General features: G+C 41.5%; 1 protein-coding gene across 1 annotated transcript; it reads right to left on the bottom strand.

Moving 5' to 3' along the window:
• Nucleotides 1–1,542: 1,542 nt before the first annotated feature.
• Nucleotides 1,543–2,175, bottom strand: LOC101340261 (transcription elongation factor A protein-like 3). Its single transcript, XM_004388895.1, has one exon. The coding sequence runs from the start codon at nt 2,173–2,175 to the stop codon at nt 1,543–1,545; it is 633 nt and encodes a 210-aa protein (XP_004388952.1).
• Between the last annotated feature and the right edge of the window lie 13,240 nt (nt 2,176–15,415).

Here is a 15,415-nt window from a genome sequence, read left to right as displayed (position 1 = left end):
CATCGGGTCTGAGGTGGGAGCCAGGATTCCGCATTTTCAATAAGATAGCTGACTCTGATGCAGTTGGTCTGCTAGGAGCTAGCAAACTTCGAGAAACACTACTATACCCAGTGTTAAAATCATTTAGCAACGAGTTGTGGTGAAATCCCTCTCCTGCTGTGGGGGAGAGCTAAGGGAGGTCTCACCTGTATCCAGGAACAAGTCCAGGCAGCTGTGTTCATTTTGGAGTGACAAATTTCAGTTGTTAAGGAATGAAATTATGTGCTCCAGACTATATATTCAATCAGAGGCAGAACTTGGCCATGAACTGAGGCCTTCTGACTCGATTATAATTAATGTATTGAGTTTTTAAGTTTCTACTATGTGTCATGGGTACTAAAATCAGTAAGATAAATTCTTTGCTTTAAAAAGGGCAAGTCTAGTAGGGTAATTATAATGCCTGACAAATATATTAGTTAAGATTTTACTTTCTCACATTTTATGTCAGGATTGACATAAATATAAAACTAGAAGAGGAGCATTTTTCACATTTCAGTAGGGAACATAGTGGGGATTTAACTCATTGGGGACTCCAAGGAAATCAGTGGGGCTTTGTTACCTTGAGGAGTCCAGCACATCAGCAGTAGTGGGGCCCTTAGGAGGGTTTAGGACCCTGGAGAAGGGGCACAGTGCCTACTAGACATGGCAGTGTCCAGGGTAGGGTGGCACCCACCTCTCAGGTGCCTGGAATTGTTCCTGGTTACAGGTGAGACCTCCCTCAGCCATCCCCCAAGTGTCTGATGGAGTACTTCTAGTGCAAGGGAGGGGGTAGGAGCCAACACAGCTCACACATTCAGTACCTCATCTGATCCACTCAGCAGCCCTGAGAGGCAAGTAGTATTCCCATTTCACAAATGACGAGGCTGACCCTTACAGCAATGGATCTGTAATAACTGCCAAGTGGACTCCTCCAGCTGCAAGCCCCACATTAATGTGAGTTTTGCCTATCATTCTATGTTCTGATAATATGAATTTCAAGTGCCTCCACTGCTTTCATAAGTTCACTGACCAGTTCTTTCAATCACTTACTATGTATTGTTAGGAAACATTTTGTTTTTCTTTATTTCTTTTCTGACAAAAGTAGTCTGTGTTTTTTAGGGAAAAAAATACAGATGAGAAAAATGAAAATCTCCAGTTTCACTATGCAGAGAAATCCATTATTTCCCTTTTGATGTTCATACTGTCATAGTTTTCCCTGTGCTTAGATGTATTATGGAAATATATATTTTTATAAAAATGGGCTGATACTGTATATGTGGTTCTGCAATCTGTTTTTTATTAATATTTTACAAGGTACCATGAACATCTCTTCCATGCACATGGGTGAAAATCCCCCACTGAAACACAGAGCGCTGCAGTGGGGTCAAAGGCTGCTGGTAACAAGAGTGACACCTAAAGCAAAGTATCAGCATAGGTTAAAGCACAGAGCCTGGCAAATGCCTGCCAGGGAAAGCGGGGCTCACAATATTCTCATCGGAGAATCAGAATTGAAAGCCGAAGGCATTAAAGGTATGGGGCATCATGTAAGCCTCTTTGGCCCCTACCTCCGCCCCTGACTCCTCTGACTCCCCGCTGGCCCCTTGGGGGGAATGGATCCTGGACATCTCTTTGCAACCAATGAAAACCACCCATTTTCTGTTTTTTCCTTAGCTCCTCCTGAGCCCTTGACATATCACCACATTCTCTCATCATCTCTTCACTGCTCAGGTGCCTTTCGTGTAAATCCTCCTGATAGTCCCTGGGGGAATCATCCGTCCCCCTGTCGGTTTTTCTTTTCGCTTTCCGGGGCACGTAATCTTCAGCCGGGCGCTTTTCGGCAGCCCGGGGCTCGCTTTCTGGCTTTCGCTCAGACTTCAGCTTGCCCTCACCTTGTGGTTTCCCGTCATCTCCTGGCTTTCCCTGCTTTTCCTTCTTTCCCTCTGGCTGTCGCTCATCACCTGGCTCTCCCTCATCCTCTAGCTTCCCCTGGTTTTCTGGCTTCCCCTCCACCTCCGGCTTTCCTTCCTCTTCTGACTTTCCTTCCTCTTCTGTATCTGCTTCATCTTCTGGCTCTACTTCACTTTTTGGTTTTCCCTCATTTTCCAGGTTTCCTTTGTTTTCTAGCTTTCCTTCATTTTCTTTGTAGAGCTTTTCCATGTTGAGATTTTTCCTTCTTTGCCTGTCCTCGGAGACAAAGAGGAGATCAAGAGACAAAGGAGAATGAGGATTTAAGGGGTGGCATGAAGATCTGGATAGCACTTGCCTTTCCTGATTTAGGGCTTTACTGACCCTATCCCACCTTCTAGGTGCACTCCCACGCTTATATTTCCTTCTTGCCTCCCCACTTCACACACGTTCACAAGAGCCAACCTTGTGGAAGCTTTCACAGGTGCTTCTACCTATGTTTACTGGTGTGCGCTGAGAAGTGTGTAGGAACAGATTGGTCCTTAAACTTTGCTCTAACCTTGGCTATGTATGCCCTTGCAGTTTTAACTGGGCATTCTCAACTTACACGGACCCGCAGGAATCCTGGACCGTTTCCTTCTTTTCTCCCTTGCCTGCAGTTGTAAGACATAGAACTGCAGACAGAAACAGAACAATGGCCTGGTCTGTTTTCAGGGCTCCTCTTGTATACTCAAGGGGCATCCACAACACCATCCCTCCCTCCCCTCCCTTCCTTCTTCTCCCCTCTATATTTACCATGTTCCCTTAGGGACCTGACACAGGCCACTCATCCTGACACTGCAATAGGGAGGCCTGGAGGAGGGGCAGCAGGCAGTGGCCTCCCCAACTTCTGCTCTGGCTTAAGCCACTCCTACTTGCAGGGGTCCTGGAGCAGTTGCCCTCTTCCACTGACCTGGGCTAATACTGCAGGTCCTTCTTTTTCTTGCCTGGTGTGGTGACCACAACTACAGACCTGAAGATCTGCAGAGACAGGAGACCAAGGTGGTGAATGAGGGATTGAGAAGTGAATGACTGGCCCCTGGAACACTGGTTATTTCAGACTTGTCCAAACTTTCCCACCTCCTGCCACCCGCCTGCCTTCTGCCTTGCCTTCTCTAATTCCCCCTCTCCAGCCCCTCCCTAATGCCCTTATTTTTCTAGTGGGGCAATAGGAGGGAAAGTTTATTCTAAAGTGTTTCTACATTTCTGAATCCCCCTCCCAAATTTCTACCTAACCATTTCCTGCACTAAAAATGAATAGGGTGCAGGGCAATGATGTTCAGAAGGCAGATCTGGCTGCCTCAGGTCTCTGCCTTCCAACTCCCCCACCCCAGGGTGCCCATATAGGGCAAAGCCCATTACTTTTCAGAAAACCTATGATGGTAGAGGCAGGGGACAGGGCAGGCGTGTCCATAGCAATACTGCCACCCCCTCTCCCTCCCCACATACACAGAAAGCCCACATTTTCCTGCAATATAAGAGACAAATTATTCCGAAACTCAGTAAACATTTCGGTCTATGCTACCCCTCTTAACCCTCTCTGGGTCAGATGCCACTCCTCCGCAATAGGGAGCTGGTCCCCAGACCGAACCCGTCCACTTCCTCTACAGCCTCCCCCAACCCTCTGCCCCCGCAGCCCACCATTTCTGGCTCCAAAATGGTTGGAGGATGAAGAAGAGATGCTGGAAACGCAGGCCTAGACCCACTGAGGGGTCTGCCTTTCCTACCCCAGGGGTCAGCAGCAGCGCCCCTCTCACACCGCCCTGCAGGGATCCGGCAGTTTCCTCTCGGTCCTTCCCCTCCGCTAGACGCCGCCCGCCGGCTTGCCCGCCTCCTAGAAAATCCAAGCTGGTACCCATTCCCAACCCCTCAGTGCTCCCTGTCTCCTCCCCACGAACCCTCCATTTCTTGCTCCAAACGGGTGGGCGTAGGAGAAAGGGTTCAAGAGAATCCAGTCCTGGACCCGCTCAGGTCTTTGCCCTCCACCACCCCCACCCCTGGGGTCTGCAGGCGGCGAGGGATTTGTAGGCATTCCGGGGTCATGCCTCCCCCTCTTGACATTTCCTTCTGCCACAAGCTCGCACTTCTCCAAGGATATAAGAGATAGTATCCAGACCACCTACCCCCAACATTCACACAATCTTATGCGCCAGAATGAATGGTGGGTGAGTGGAGAGTGATATCTGGAAAGCAGATCCTATCCTCTGTTGTCTCTGTCCTCCACCACCCCCACCCCAGGAGTCCCTGGCTTGTACCGACCTGCAGGGCTATAGGGCAGTTGCCCCTCTGCCCCTCAGTCTGAAGTCTGCCTTCCTCCACGCAAATAGGGAGCTGATACTTGGAGGAAAGGGACTTCTGCACACATCGGCTCCTGATCACGTGAGGGAAACGTCACCAGTGGGCTCGGGTCCCCAGTTCCTTTCTCACCAGCAGAAAGTGCGTCAGGAGCCAGCAGACCTCCTCCCTTCACTATCTCCTCCCCCTCCAGTCCCCACCGTAGGAGGCCCTGTCACTCATTTTTGTCTTTGCCAACCCTAGAGGTAAAAAATGGCCTTCTCCCTGTGGTATTTGTCCTTACGTGGTTAGCAGGGAGGGGTTGCATCTTCTCCAAGGGCTACTGGCCATTGGTACATCTCCGAGGAATTTTTTTCTTTCTCTCTTTGCTCCCGCCCAAGGCACCTACCTCCTCAGTCGGCTTCTCTGCTTAGCCACTATGTTGATTCTACCTGTGGTCCGAACCTTCACATAATAGGTACAGGGTGGGTTGTCAAATAGAGAAGCAGAGTGTTGACATAGGAGTTTTATTTTCTTCTTAATATTTTTAAATTTAATTTATTACCCTCAGCATGGGTTATTCTCATAAGCCAGAATTAAATATATTTTCATTTGTGGGAAGAAAGTGTTTATGGTAAGAGAAAAATAACAGATACGATTCCAAGAATTTCTACCTCGGAATGGAGTCCATAACATTAATTTTTACCATATAGAAAATGGATTCGGTTGGCTACATACAAAATTTTTTTTTTCACAAAGAGTTGTTTCTTTGTCCTGTTCTATTAAAACACACACACACACACACACACACACACACACACAGAGTTATTTAATATTCTCAAACAACTGTTGAATGCTAAGTAAACCTGCTGGAATATCATGGCTGCCACAAGGTCAGTCTTGAAAATTTGGCCCATAGCTGTTTTCATTTAGAAGTTTTGCTCTGGGCAAAAGGAAGAGCTGTAAGGCCAAGGCAGCTGGGGTTTTGAGGGCTGCAAAGATGGTCTGATCCTCCCTGCCCTGTCAAGAGATGGGGAAGGTGCTGCTCCCTCCACCCCTCCCATATTCCAGAGCCTCTCATCTTCTGCTTCAGACACCTGACTGTTGCTCACTCCAAAAATATACGTGGACAGGTGACTGAGCTGGTGACCTGAGTAGATACCTTTGTCTCCTTTCCTCCCTCCCTCCCCCAAATTCCCACAGAGATGATTCAGCCTCAGCATAAACGAGAGCGCGCCGTTGTCACTACTGGAAACCAAAGGGGATTCCTTTTAGACCCTTGCAGCTGTGAGTTTCCTTGAAGTCTGAAAAAGTGATTGCTGTGGGGAGAGCCTTTCCGCAGGCCTGCTTGCTCTCTGCCCTTATTCACGGTGCCCAGGTGGAAGCCTCCCTGGAGTCCAGCTGCTGCCTCTCACCTGGTTAAGGAATGCAGCCTGCTGGGTCTCTCCAGTCCAGGTTTTCTCACTTCCAGAGCACCTAGGAGGAGCTAGGTATGCTGAAAGGGTTGCTGCCTTCCTTTCCATACCTACATCGGTGCCCTCTCAGCGAGACTTAAGAAACTCAAATGCAGACCATACTGATTCACCTAGATCAAGTGTTCTCTACCGAGGAAGTCTATGGGCTATCTGAAATGGTATGCAAGGTTGCTTGTGTTTAGGGGGTAGTGGAATATATACACTTTTGTGGGAAGAGGGCCTGTACCCTAGGAAGCCAGAGAAACCGTGATATATAAGCAGGTTGACATTATGAGCAAGCAGAAGCTAAGAGGTAGAGAAAATACAGAGAGGAGAAGAAGCTATCCCTGCTGGCTCCCATTAGATACTCAAAGGGCTCTGTAATGTAAACCGGTAAAGTGGAAGGAGAAGGGGGAAGAGACAAATAGCTGCTGAGCCATGTTAAAAGGGGAGCACTTACACTTTGGGTTCATTCTTAAAGGTGGAAATGTATGAATCCCCTGGAATTATGTTTAAAATAATGTGCAAGTGTATGTGTGGGTGTGTGAGCGATACGATATGTACATTTTTCATAAGTGTGTATATTTGCTGAGGATAGGGTCTGTAGCTCTCATTAGATGCTCAAAGGGCTTTGCAATGTAAAAAAGGTGAAGGCTCACTGGCCTAGAGAATATATCTTTATATACATAGTTTTTTTCCCCCAAATAGAGGTAAAATTCGTCTAACATAAAATTAACCATTTTAAAGTGTACAGTACAGTGGCATTTAGTACATTCACAATTCTATGCAACCATCACCTCTATCTAGTTCCAAAACATTTTCATCACCCTCAAAGGAGACCTCATAGCCATTAAGAAGTCACTCACCATTGTCCTCACCCACCAGTCTCTAGCATCCACGAATCTGGTTTCTGACTCTATGGATTTGCCTATTCTGAATATTTCATATAAATGGAATTGCATAATATGTGACCTTTTGTTTCTTTCATTTGGCTTCTTTCATTTAGCATAATGATTTCGAGGTTCATCCACATCGTAGCATGTATCAGTATTTCATTCCATTTTTTGGCTGGATAATATTCTATTGTATGGGTATACCACCTTTGTTTAGTCATTCATCTGTTGATGGATGTTTGGCTTGTTTCCACCTTTTGGCTGTTGGGAATACTGCTGCTATGAACATTTTTGTACAACTTATTGTTTTCAGATATTTTAAGTATATACCTAAGAGTGGAATTGCTGGATCACATGATAACTGTATGCTTAACATTTTGAGGATCCACAAACTGCTTTCCACAGCAGCTATACCATTTTACAATCCCACCAGCAATGTACAAGGGTTACAATTTCTCCACATCCATGCCAGCACTTGTTATTTTCCTTTTTAAAAAAAAATTATAACCATCCTAAAGTGATATCTCATTATAGTTTTGATTTGCATTTTTCTTAATGAATAATGATGTTGAACATCTTCCCATATGCTTATTGGCCATTTATACATTTTCTTTGGAAAAATGTCTATTCAGATTCTTTGCCCATTTTTAAATTGGATTTTTTTTTTTTGCTGTTGAGTTGTAAGAGTTCTTTATATATTCTTGATACTAGATCCTTACCAGATATATAATTTGTAAATATTTTCTCCCATTCTGTAGGTCGTATCTTCACTTTCTTGACAGTACCTTTTGACGCACAAAAGATTTTGATTTTGAGGAAATCCAATTTATCTGTTTTTTCTTCTGTTGCTTGTACTTTGCTGTCATTTCTAAGAATCCATTGCCAAATCTAAGGTTATGAAGACTTACCCCTATGTTTTCTTCTAAGAGTTTCATAATTATAGCTATTACATTTAGGCCTTTGATCCATTTTGAGTTAATTTTTGTATATAGTGTGAGGTATGAGTTCGACTTCATTCTTTTGTTCACTCTTATGTGAATGCGGTCCCTGGGAGGGACGGACCTGGATGGTGCGAGATTTCATCATGCTACTCATTTAAAATTTTCAGGCTGCAGTTGACTGTGGGTGACTGAAACCACAGAAAGCAAAAACATGGATAAGGGGGGACTATTGTATTGTTTTTCTTACGTTGAACCACCCTTGCATTCCTGGGATAAATCTCACTCAGTTGGTCAAAGCGTATAATTCTTTCAAGATGCTGCTGGATTTGGTTTGCTAGTATTTTTTGAGGATTTTCGCATCTATATTCATAGGACTATTTGTAGTTTTCTTTTCTTGTGATGTCTTTATCTGGCTTTGGTATCAGGGTAATAATGCTTGCCTCAGAATGAATTTGGAAACGTTCTTTCCTCCTCTATTTTTTAGAAAGGAATTGGTGTTAATTCTGCTTTTTTTTTTTTGTTTGTTTTGATGTTAATTCTTCTTTAAATCTTTTTTAGAATTTACCTGTGAAGTATCTGCTCCTGGACTTCTCCTTGTTGGAAGGTTTTTGATTACTGATTGAATTTCTTTACTTATTATAGGTCTACTTAGATTTCTATTTCTTCTTGAGTCACTTTTGGCAGTTTGTGTGTTGCTAGGAATTTGTCCATTTTATCTAATTTATTGCCATATAATGGTTCATAGTATTCTTTTATAATCCCTTTTATTTCTGTCAGTTTAGTAAAAATATCCCCACTTTAATTTCTGATTTTAGTAATTTTAGTCATTTTTTCCCTTAGTTTCGCTATAAGTTTGTCAATTTTGTTGATCTTTTCAAAGAACCAATTTTGGTTTTATTGATTTTCTCTATTATTTTTCTATTTGCTGTTTTGTTTATCTTTGCTCTGATGTTATGCTAGCTTTGAGTTTAGTTTGCTCTTCTTTTTCTAGTTCCTTATGTTGTAAAGTTAGGTTATTGATTTGAGATCATTCTTTTTTAATGTAGGAGTTTTTTTAATTCTCTCACCCTACTTTATTTTTATTTTTATTGTACTTTAGATGAAGGTTTACAGAACAAACTAGTTTCTCATTAAACAATTAGTACACATATTATTTTGTGACATTGGTTGCCAACCCCATGACATGTCAACACTCTACTCTTCTTGACTTTGAGTTCCCTATTATCAGCTTTCCTGTCCCCTCCTGCCTTCTCACCCTTGCCCCTGGGATGGTGTGCCCATTTAGCCTCATTTTGTTTTATGGGCCTGTCTAATCTTTGGCTGGAGGGTGAACCTCAGAAGTGACTTCACTGCTGAGCTAAAAAGCTGTCCAGGGGCCATAATCTTGGGGTTTCTCCAGTCTCTGTTAGAACAGTAAGTCTAGTCTTTTATTGTATGTGTGTGTGAGTTAGAATTTTGTTCTACATTTTTCTCCAGCTCTGTCTGGTATCCTCTATCGTGGTCCCTGTCAGAGCAGTCAGTGGTGGTAGCCAGGCACCATCTAGTTGTGCTGGACTCAGTTTGGTGGAGGCTGTAGTACTTGTGGTCCATTAGTCATTTGGACTAATCTTTCCCTTGTGTCTTTGGTTTTCTTCATTCTCCCTTGCTCCAGATGGGGTGAGACCAGTGGAGTATCTTACATGGCTGCTCACAAACTTTTAAGACCTCGGACACTACTCACCAAAGTAGAATGTAAAATTAATGTAGGAATTTGCATTATATATTTTCCATTAAGCACTGCTTTCACTTCATTCTATAAGTTTTGATAGGTTGTGTTTTCATTTTCATTCATCTCAAAGTATTTTCTAATTTCTCTTTTGATATGTTCTTTTACCCATAGTTGCTTAAAAGTGTGTTGTGTAATTTCCACATATTTGTGAATTTTCCAGCTTTCTTTCTGTTATAGATTTCTAGTTTCATTCCATTGTGATCAGAGAAAATACTTTGTATGATTTAAATATTTTAAAATTTATTGAAACTTGTTTTGTGGCCTAATATATGGTCTATCCTGGGGAATGTTCTATGTGCACTTGAGAAGAATTTGTATTCTGCTGTTATTGAATGGAGTGTTCTGTATACATCTGCTAGGTAGTTAGTTTTTGGTATATTTTAAGTCCTCTATTTCCTAATCGATCTTCTGTGTAGGTGTTCTATGCATTATTAAGAATGGAATATTGAAGTCTCGAACAATTATTGTGGAACTATCAATTTCTCCCTTCAATTCTGTCAGTTTTTGCTTCATATATTTTGGGACTATATTGTCAGGTGCGTGTATGCTTATAATTGTTGTATCTTCTTGCCAGGTTGACCCTTTTATCAATATGTAATGTCCTTATTTGTCTCTCATAACAATTTTTGACTTAATGCTTATTTTTTTTCTGATAGTGGTATAGCCAACCCAGGTCTCTTTTGGTTACTACTTGCATGGAATATATTTTTCTATTCATTCACTTTCAACCTATTTTTATCTTTGGATCTAAAGTGAGTCCCTTGTGGGGAACATGTAGTTGAATCATGATTTTTTATCCATTCTGTCACTATCTTTTAATTGGAGAGGTTAATCCTTTTACATGTAAAGTTACTACTGATAAAGAAGAACTTCTGCCATTTTGATATTTGTTTTCTTTATGCTTTATACGTCATTTTGTTCCTCATTCCTTTATTACTACCTTCTTTTGTGTTTGATTAATTTTATGAGGTGTATTGTTTTGATTTCCTTTTCCTTTTCTCTATTTTTAAAAGTTATATTCTTAGTGGTTACCACGGGGATTATAATTAACATCTTAAATTTAAAGCAATCTGATTTGAATTAATACAAACAGCTTCAATAGTACACAAAAGCTCTGCTGCTGAACAGCTCTGTCTGCCCTTTATGTAGTTATTGTCATAACTTACATCTTTATGCATTGTGTTCCCATTAACATAGATTTATAATTATTTTTTACTCATTTTTCTTTTAAGCCATACAGAAAAAGACAGGAACTATGCACCAAAAAATATAATACTAGCTTTTATATTTCCCTATGTACTTACCTTTACCATTGATCTTTATTTTTTCATATGGCGTAGAGTTACTGGTTACTGTCCATTCATTTCAGCCTGAAGGACTCCCTTTAGTGTGTCTTTTAGGGAAGATCTACTAGTGATAAACTCCCTCAGCTTTTGTTTATCTGAAAATGCCTTAGTTTTGCCTTCATTTTTGAAGGATCGTTTTGGAAGAAATAGAATTCTTTGTTGTTATCTTGTTTTCTTTTGGCATGTTAAATATGTCATCTTTTGCCTTCTTGCCTCCATAGTTTCTGATGATACATCAGCTTCTAATCTTATTGAGGCTCCCTTGTACATGACAAGTCCCTTCTCTCTTGCTGCTTTCAATATTCTCTGTTTTTGTTATTTGACAGTTTGACTGTAATGTGTCTTAGTGTGCATCTCTCAGCGTTTATCGACCAAGTGTTCACAACTGCACATTTCTTACCCTCTGCTTTGTCTTGATCAAGCTTTAGTCTTGTTCTCTCCTCCCCACAGGTCCTTGAACTTTAGCTTTCCTCCAAGCCTGATAAAGCACTAACATGCCCCCATATCAGCTTATCCCAAGAATCAACTGACCACAGTGAGATACATTCTCATCAAACCATAATCATGATCCATCTTGATTTCCTATCTTCCTCTTGAAAGTTTCTGCTAAGCTTTTCTTACTTCTTCCCATAAAAGAAGATTTGATTTTGGGATGCTTGCAGAGTTCTGTTTGATTTTGAGATGCTTGTAGAGTTCTAAGATTGGAGCATCCTCTCTATTGCAATAGTCTTTTTGAATAAATTTTTCCCTTACCTAAGTCCAGATTTGTTTTTGACAGTTTTCTGGTGCCATGACTCCGATGGAGTGCTGACCACCTCTGGGACCCTACTGTCTTCACTCAGGTATTTATGCTAAATTCCCAGATTCTTCTGTGTACTTCCTGTCTGGGGAAATTGAGATTCACAGTGGTGAGTCACAACTCCTAATCCAGCGTTCTGGACATTTATCTGTTGTAACATGACATGAAGTCACTTTGAGTCTATTAAACGGGACTGGACTATTTCCTGGTTCTTTTTGTTGAGCAGGACTCTTCCTGGCTCTTTTTGGTTTGAGTGAGAATCTTCCTGGATAAAAGTCCTCTTGGCTCTTTTGAACGAGGATTTGCTCCCTGACTCTTTCCATTGAGCAGAACTCTTCTTAGATCTTTTCTGTTTGAGTGAGAATCTTCTTGAACGGATGTCTTCTTGGCTCCTTTTAGTGGGGATTTAATCCCTATCTCTTTATGTTGAGTAGTACTCATCCTAGCTGTTTTATGAGACCCTATTTTGTTTATTTGAATAATAGCCTAATCCCATGGATAATTCTCACTCCATCAGGTGCCTCTCCCTTTTCTTCCTCCCTTGCTCTGCCACTATGATTCTCATTCATTCCAATATATCCAAAAAATGGCAAAATTTCACAAATGATAATTTGAAACTACAATGGCTTCTCTGGGCTTATTAAGATTTCCCCAGATTGGTTCATCTCTGAGAGGCCCTTGAATCCCAGTGATTCAAAATCCCCTCTAAACAGTGGTCTGCTTATTTCTCCTGGTATGAAGAAGCTGGAAAATGGCTTTCTCAGGCTAATCTTAATCAGGTCATCCAATAATCTCAGTCTATTTCTTCTGAGGCTATTCATCTCTCTAAGATCACCTGCCTCCTCAGCTATTGCTCCCTTGTTCACTTCTACCTCAAGGACACCCCACATCTCCCTCCTTTCTCTCTCCTTATCCCTGCGCTCCTCCAAACTTGCACTTATCTCCCTTGCCATCATGTAATGATCCTGCTGTCCCTACTTTGATGGCTCCACCATTTCCCATAGTTACTTGAGACCATGGTCCTGACTCTCCAATACTCAGACCCCAAGAAGGGAAGTTGAAAGACCTCAACTACCCACCCTCTTCAACAAGTTATTTTTAAACCTTGGTCTCAGTCTGACTTGCATGCTGTAATTAAGAATTTCCTTGACTCATGTAAAAAATAGTTTTCTTCACAATTCAGGTTAGTTTTAGGGGCATACTCTCTGGGGCTCCCAGACCTCTACCAATTGGTTCAACTCCTGTAGGTCCTGAAGATGCCTCCTTATGATTTGAAAAGTCCAAATGAGTCAAAAATCAGTGAAGACTTACAATTAAATAAAAATTCACCTGAGACCTATGTCTTTGTTTCCTAAGGTTGCTGCAACAAAATACCACAAGGTGGGTGGCTTTAAAGAATAGAAATTTATTTTCTCAAAGTTCTGGAGGCTAACGGTGCAAATCAGGGCATCAGCCATGATTCCTTCTGAGGGCTCTGAGAGAGAAATTGTTCCACGCGTCTCTTCTAGCTTCTGGTTGCTCCTGGCAGTCCTAGGTGTTCCTTGGATTTTAGATGCATTGTCACATGGCCATCTTTCTTCTGTCTATCTCTGTCTTTGAGTCTGTCCTCTTTTATAAGACACCACTCAAATGGGATTAGGACCCACCCTGCTCTGATATGACCTCATGTTAACTGATAACATCTTCAAAGACCCTATTTCCAGACAATGTCACGTTAACAAGTACCAGGAGTTAAGACTTCAACATATCTTCTTGGGGGACACAATGCAATCCATAACAGCCTATCACGGAGCTGCAGAGGTTTGAGAAAAACTCTTAGACTCTATCCATATTGCCTTCCCTTCTAAAATAGACCGAGTGCAGACAACAAAGAGATGAATCAATTTCTCACTATAGGCACCACTTAGAAAACATTTGGAATGATTATTCAGGCCTGACCCTGCATAACCACATGGTCACCAGCTTTCTTTCTTTTATTTTTTAAATTTTTTTTATTGTACTTTAGATGAAAGTTTACAGAATAGTTTCTCATTAAACCGTTACCATACATATTGTTTATGACACTGGTTAACAACCCTATGACATGCCAACACTCTTCCTTCTCAACCTTGAGGTCCCTATTATCAGCTTTCCTGTCCCCTCCTACCTTCTAGTCCTTCTCCCTGGGCTGTTGTGCCCCTTTAGTCTCATTTTGTTTTATGGGCCTGTCTAATCTTTGGCTGAAAGGTAAACCTTGGGAGTGACTTTATTACTGAGCTAAAAGGGTGGCCAGGGGCCATACTCTTGGGGTTTCTCCAGTCTCTGTCAGGCCAGTAAGTCGGGTTTTTTTTTGTGAGTTAGAATTTTGTTCTACATTTTTCTCCAGCTCTGTCCAGGACCCTCTGTTGTGATCCCTGTCAGAGCAGTCAGTGGTGGTAGCTGGTCACTATCTAGTTGTACTGGACTCAGTCTAGTGGAGGCTGTGGTAGTTGTGGCCCATTAGTCCTTGGACTAATCTTTCCATTTTATCTTGTTTTCTTCATTCTCCCTTGCTCCCGAAGGGGTGAGACCAGTGGAGTATCTTAGATGGCTGCTCACAAGCTTTTAAGACCTCAGATGCTACTCATCAAGGTAGAATGTAGAACATTTAAAGATTGTTTCTTTTTGTGTGTAAACCCTTTCATGAGTTTTTACAATAGTGGTCTCATATAATATTTGTCCTTTTGTGATTGACTTATTTCACTCAGCATAATGCCCTCCGGATTCATCCATGTTATGAGATGCTTTGCGGATTCATCATTGTTCTTTATCGTTGCATAATACTCCATTGTGTGTATGTACCGTAGTTTGTTTATCTATTCATCTGTTGATGGGCATCTAGGTTGTTTCCATCTTTTTGCTATTGTGAATAATGCTGCAATGAACATGGGTGTGCATGTGTCTATTTGTGTGACGGCTCTTATTTCTCTAGGATATATTCCTAGGAGTGGGATTGCTGGATAGTATGGTATTTCTATTTCTAGCTTTCTGAGGAAGGGCCATATCGTTCTCCAAAATGGTTGTATCATTTTGCATTCCCGCTAACAGTGCATAAGAGTTCCGATCTCCCTCCAGCCTCTTCAACATTTGTTATTTCCAGTGTTTTTGATTCCTGCCAGTAATGCCGGGGGCGAGATGGTATCTCATTGTGGTTTTGATTTGAATTTCTCTAATGGCTAGTGATCGCGAGCATTTCCTCATGTGTCTGTTGGCCACTTAAATGTCTTCTTTGGTGAAGTGTCTGTTCATTTCCTTTGCCCATTTTTTAATTGAATTATTTGTCTTTTTGTTGTAAAGGTGTTGGATTTTCTTGTAGATTTGAGATAAGACCTTTGTCTGACTTGTAATGTCCAAAAAATTTTCTCCCAGTCTTTAGGTTCTCTTTTCACTCTTTTGGTGAAGATTTTTGATAAGCATAAGTGTTTAATTTTTAGAAGATCCCAGTTATCTAGCATATCTTCTGGAGTCTGTGTGTTGTTGGTTATGGTTTGTTTCCTATTAATGCCAAGTATTAGGACCGATTTTTTTCTTCTATGAATTTTATAGTTTTTGGCTTTATATTTAGGTCTTTGATCTATTTTGAATTAGGTTTTGTATATGGTGTGAGGTATGAGTCCTGTTTCATTTTTTTGGAGATTAACATCCAGTTTTGCCAGCACCATTTGTTAAAAACTGTCTTTTCCCCATTTGATGGACTTTGGGCCCTTATTTAAGATCAGGTAACTGTAGGTGGATGGGTTTACATCTGGGTTCTCAATTTTGTTCCAGTGGTCAATGTATCTGTAATTGTACCATTACCAGGCTGTTTTGACTACTGTAGCTGTATAGTAGGTTCTAAGGTCAGGTAGTGTGAGTCCTCCTACTTTATTCTTCTTCTTCAGTAGTGCTTTACTTACTCGGGGCTTCTTCCCTTTCCATATAAAGTTAATGATTAGTTTTTCCATCTCTTTGAAGAATGTT

Source organism: Trichechus manatus, unplaced genomic scaffold, assembly GCF_000243295.1.
Source record: "Trichechus manatus latirostris isolate Lorelei unplaced genomic scaffold, TriManLat1.0 scaffold00221, whole genome shotgun sequence".
Classification (NCBI taxonomy): domain Eukaryota; kingdom Metazoa; phylum Chordata; class Mammalia; order Sirenia; family Trichechidae; genus Trichechus; species Trichechus manatus.
This window is presented reverse-complemented; position numbering and strand designations above follow the sequence as displayed.

Excerpts from the sequence above, each read along its gene's own strand:
- LOC101340261 (XM_004388895.1), bottom strand. The coding sequence starts at position 2,175 with ATGGAAAAGCTCTACAAAGAAAATGAAGGAAAGCTAGAAAACAAAGGA.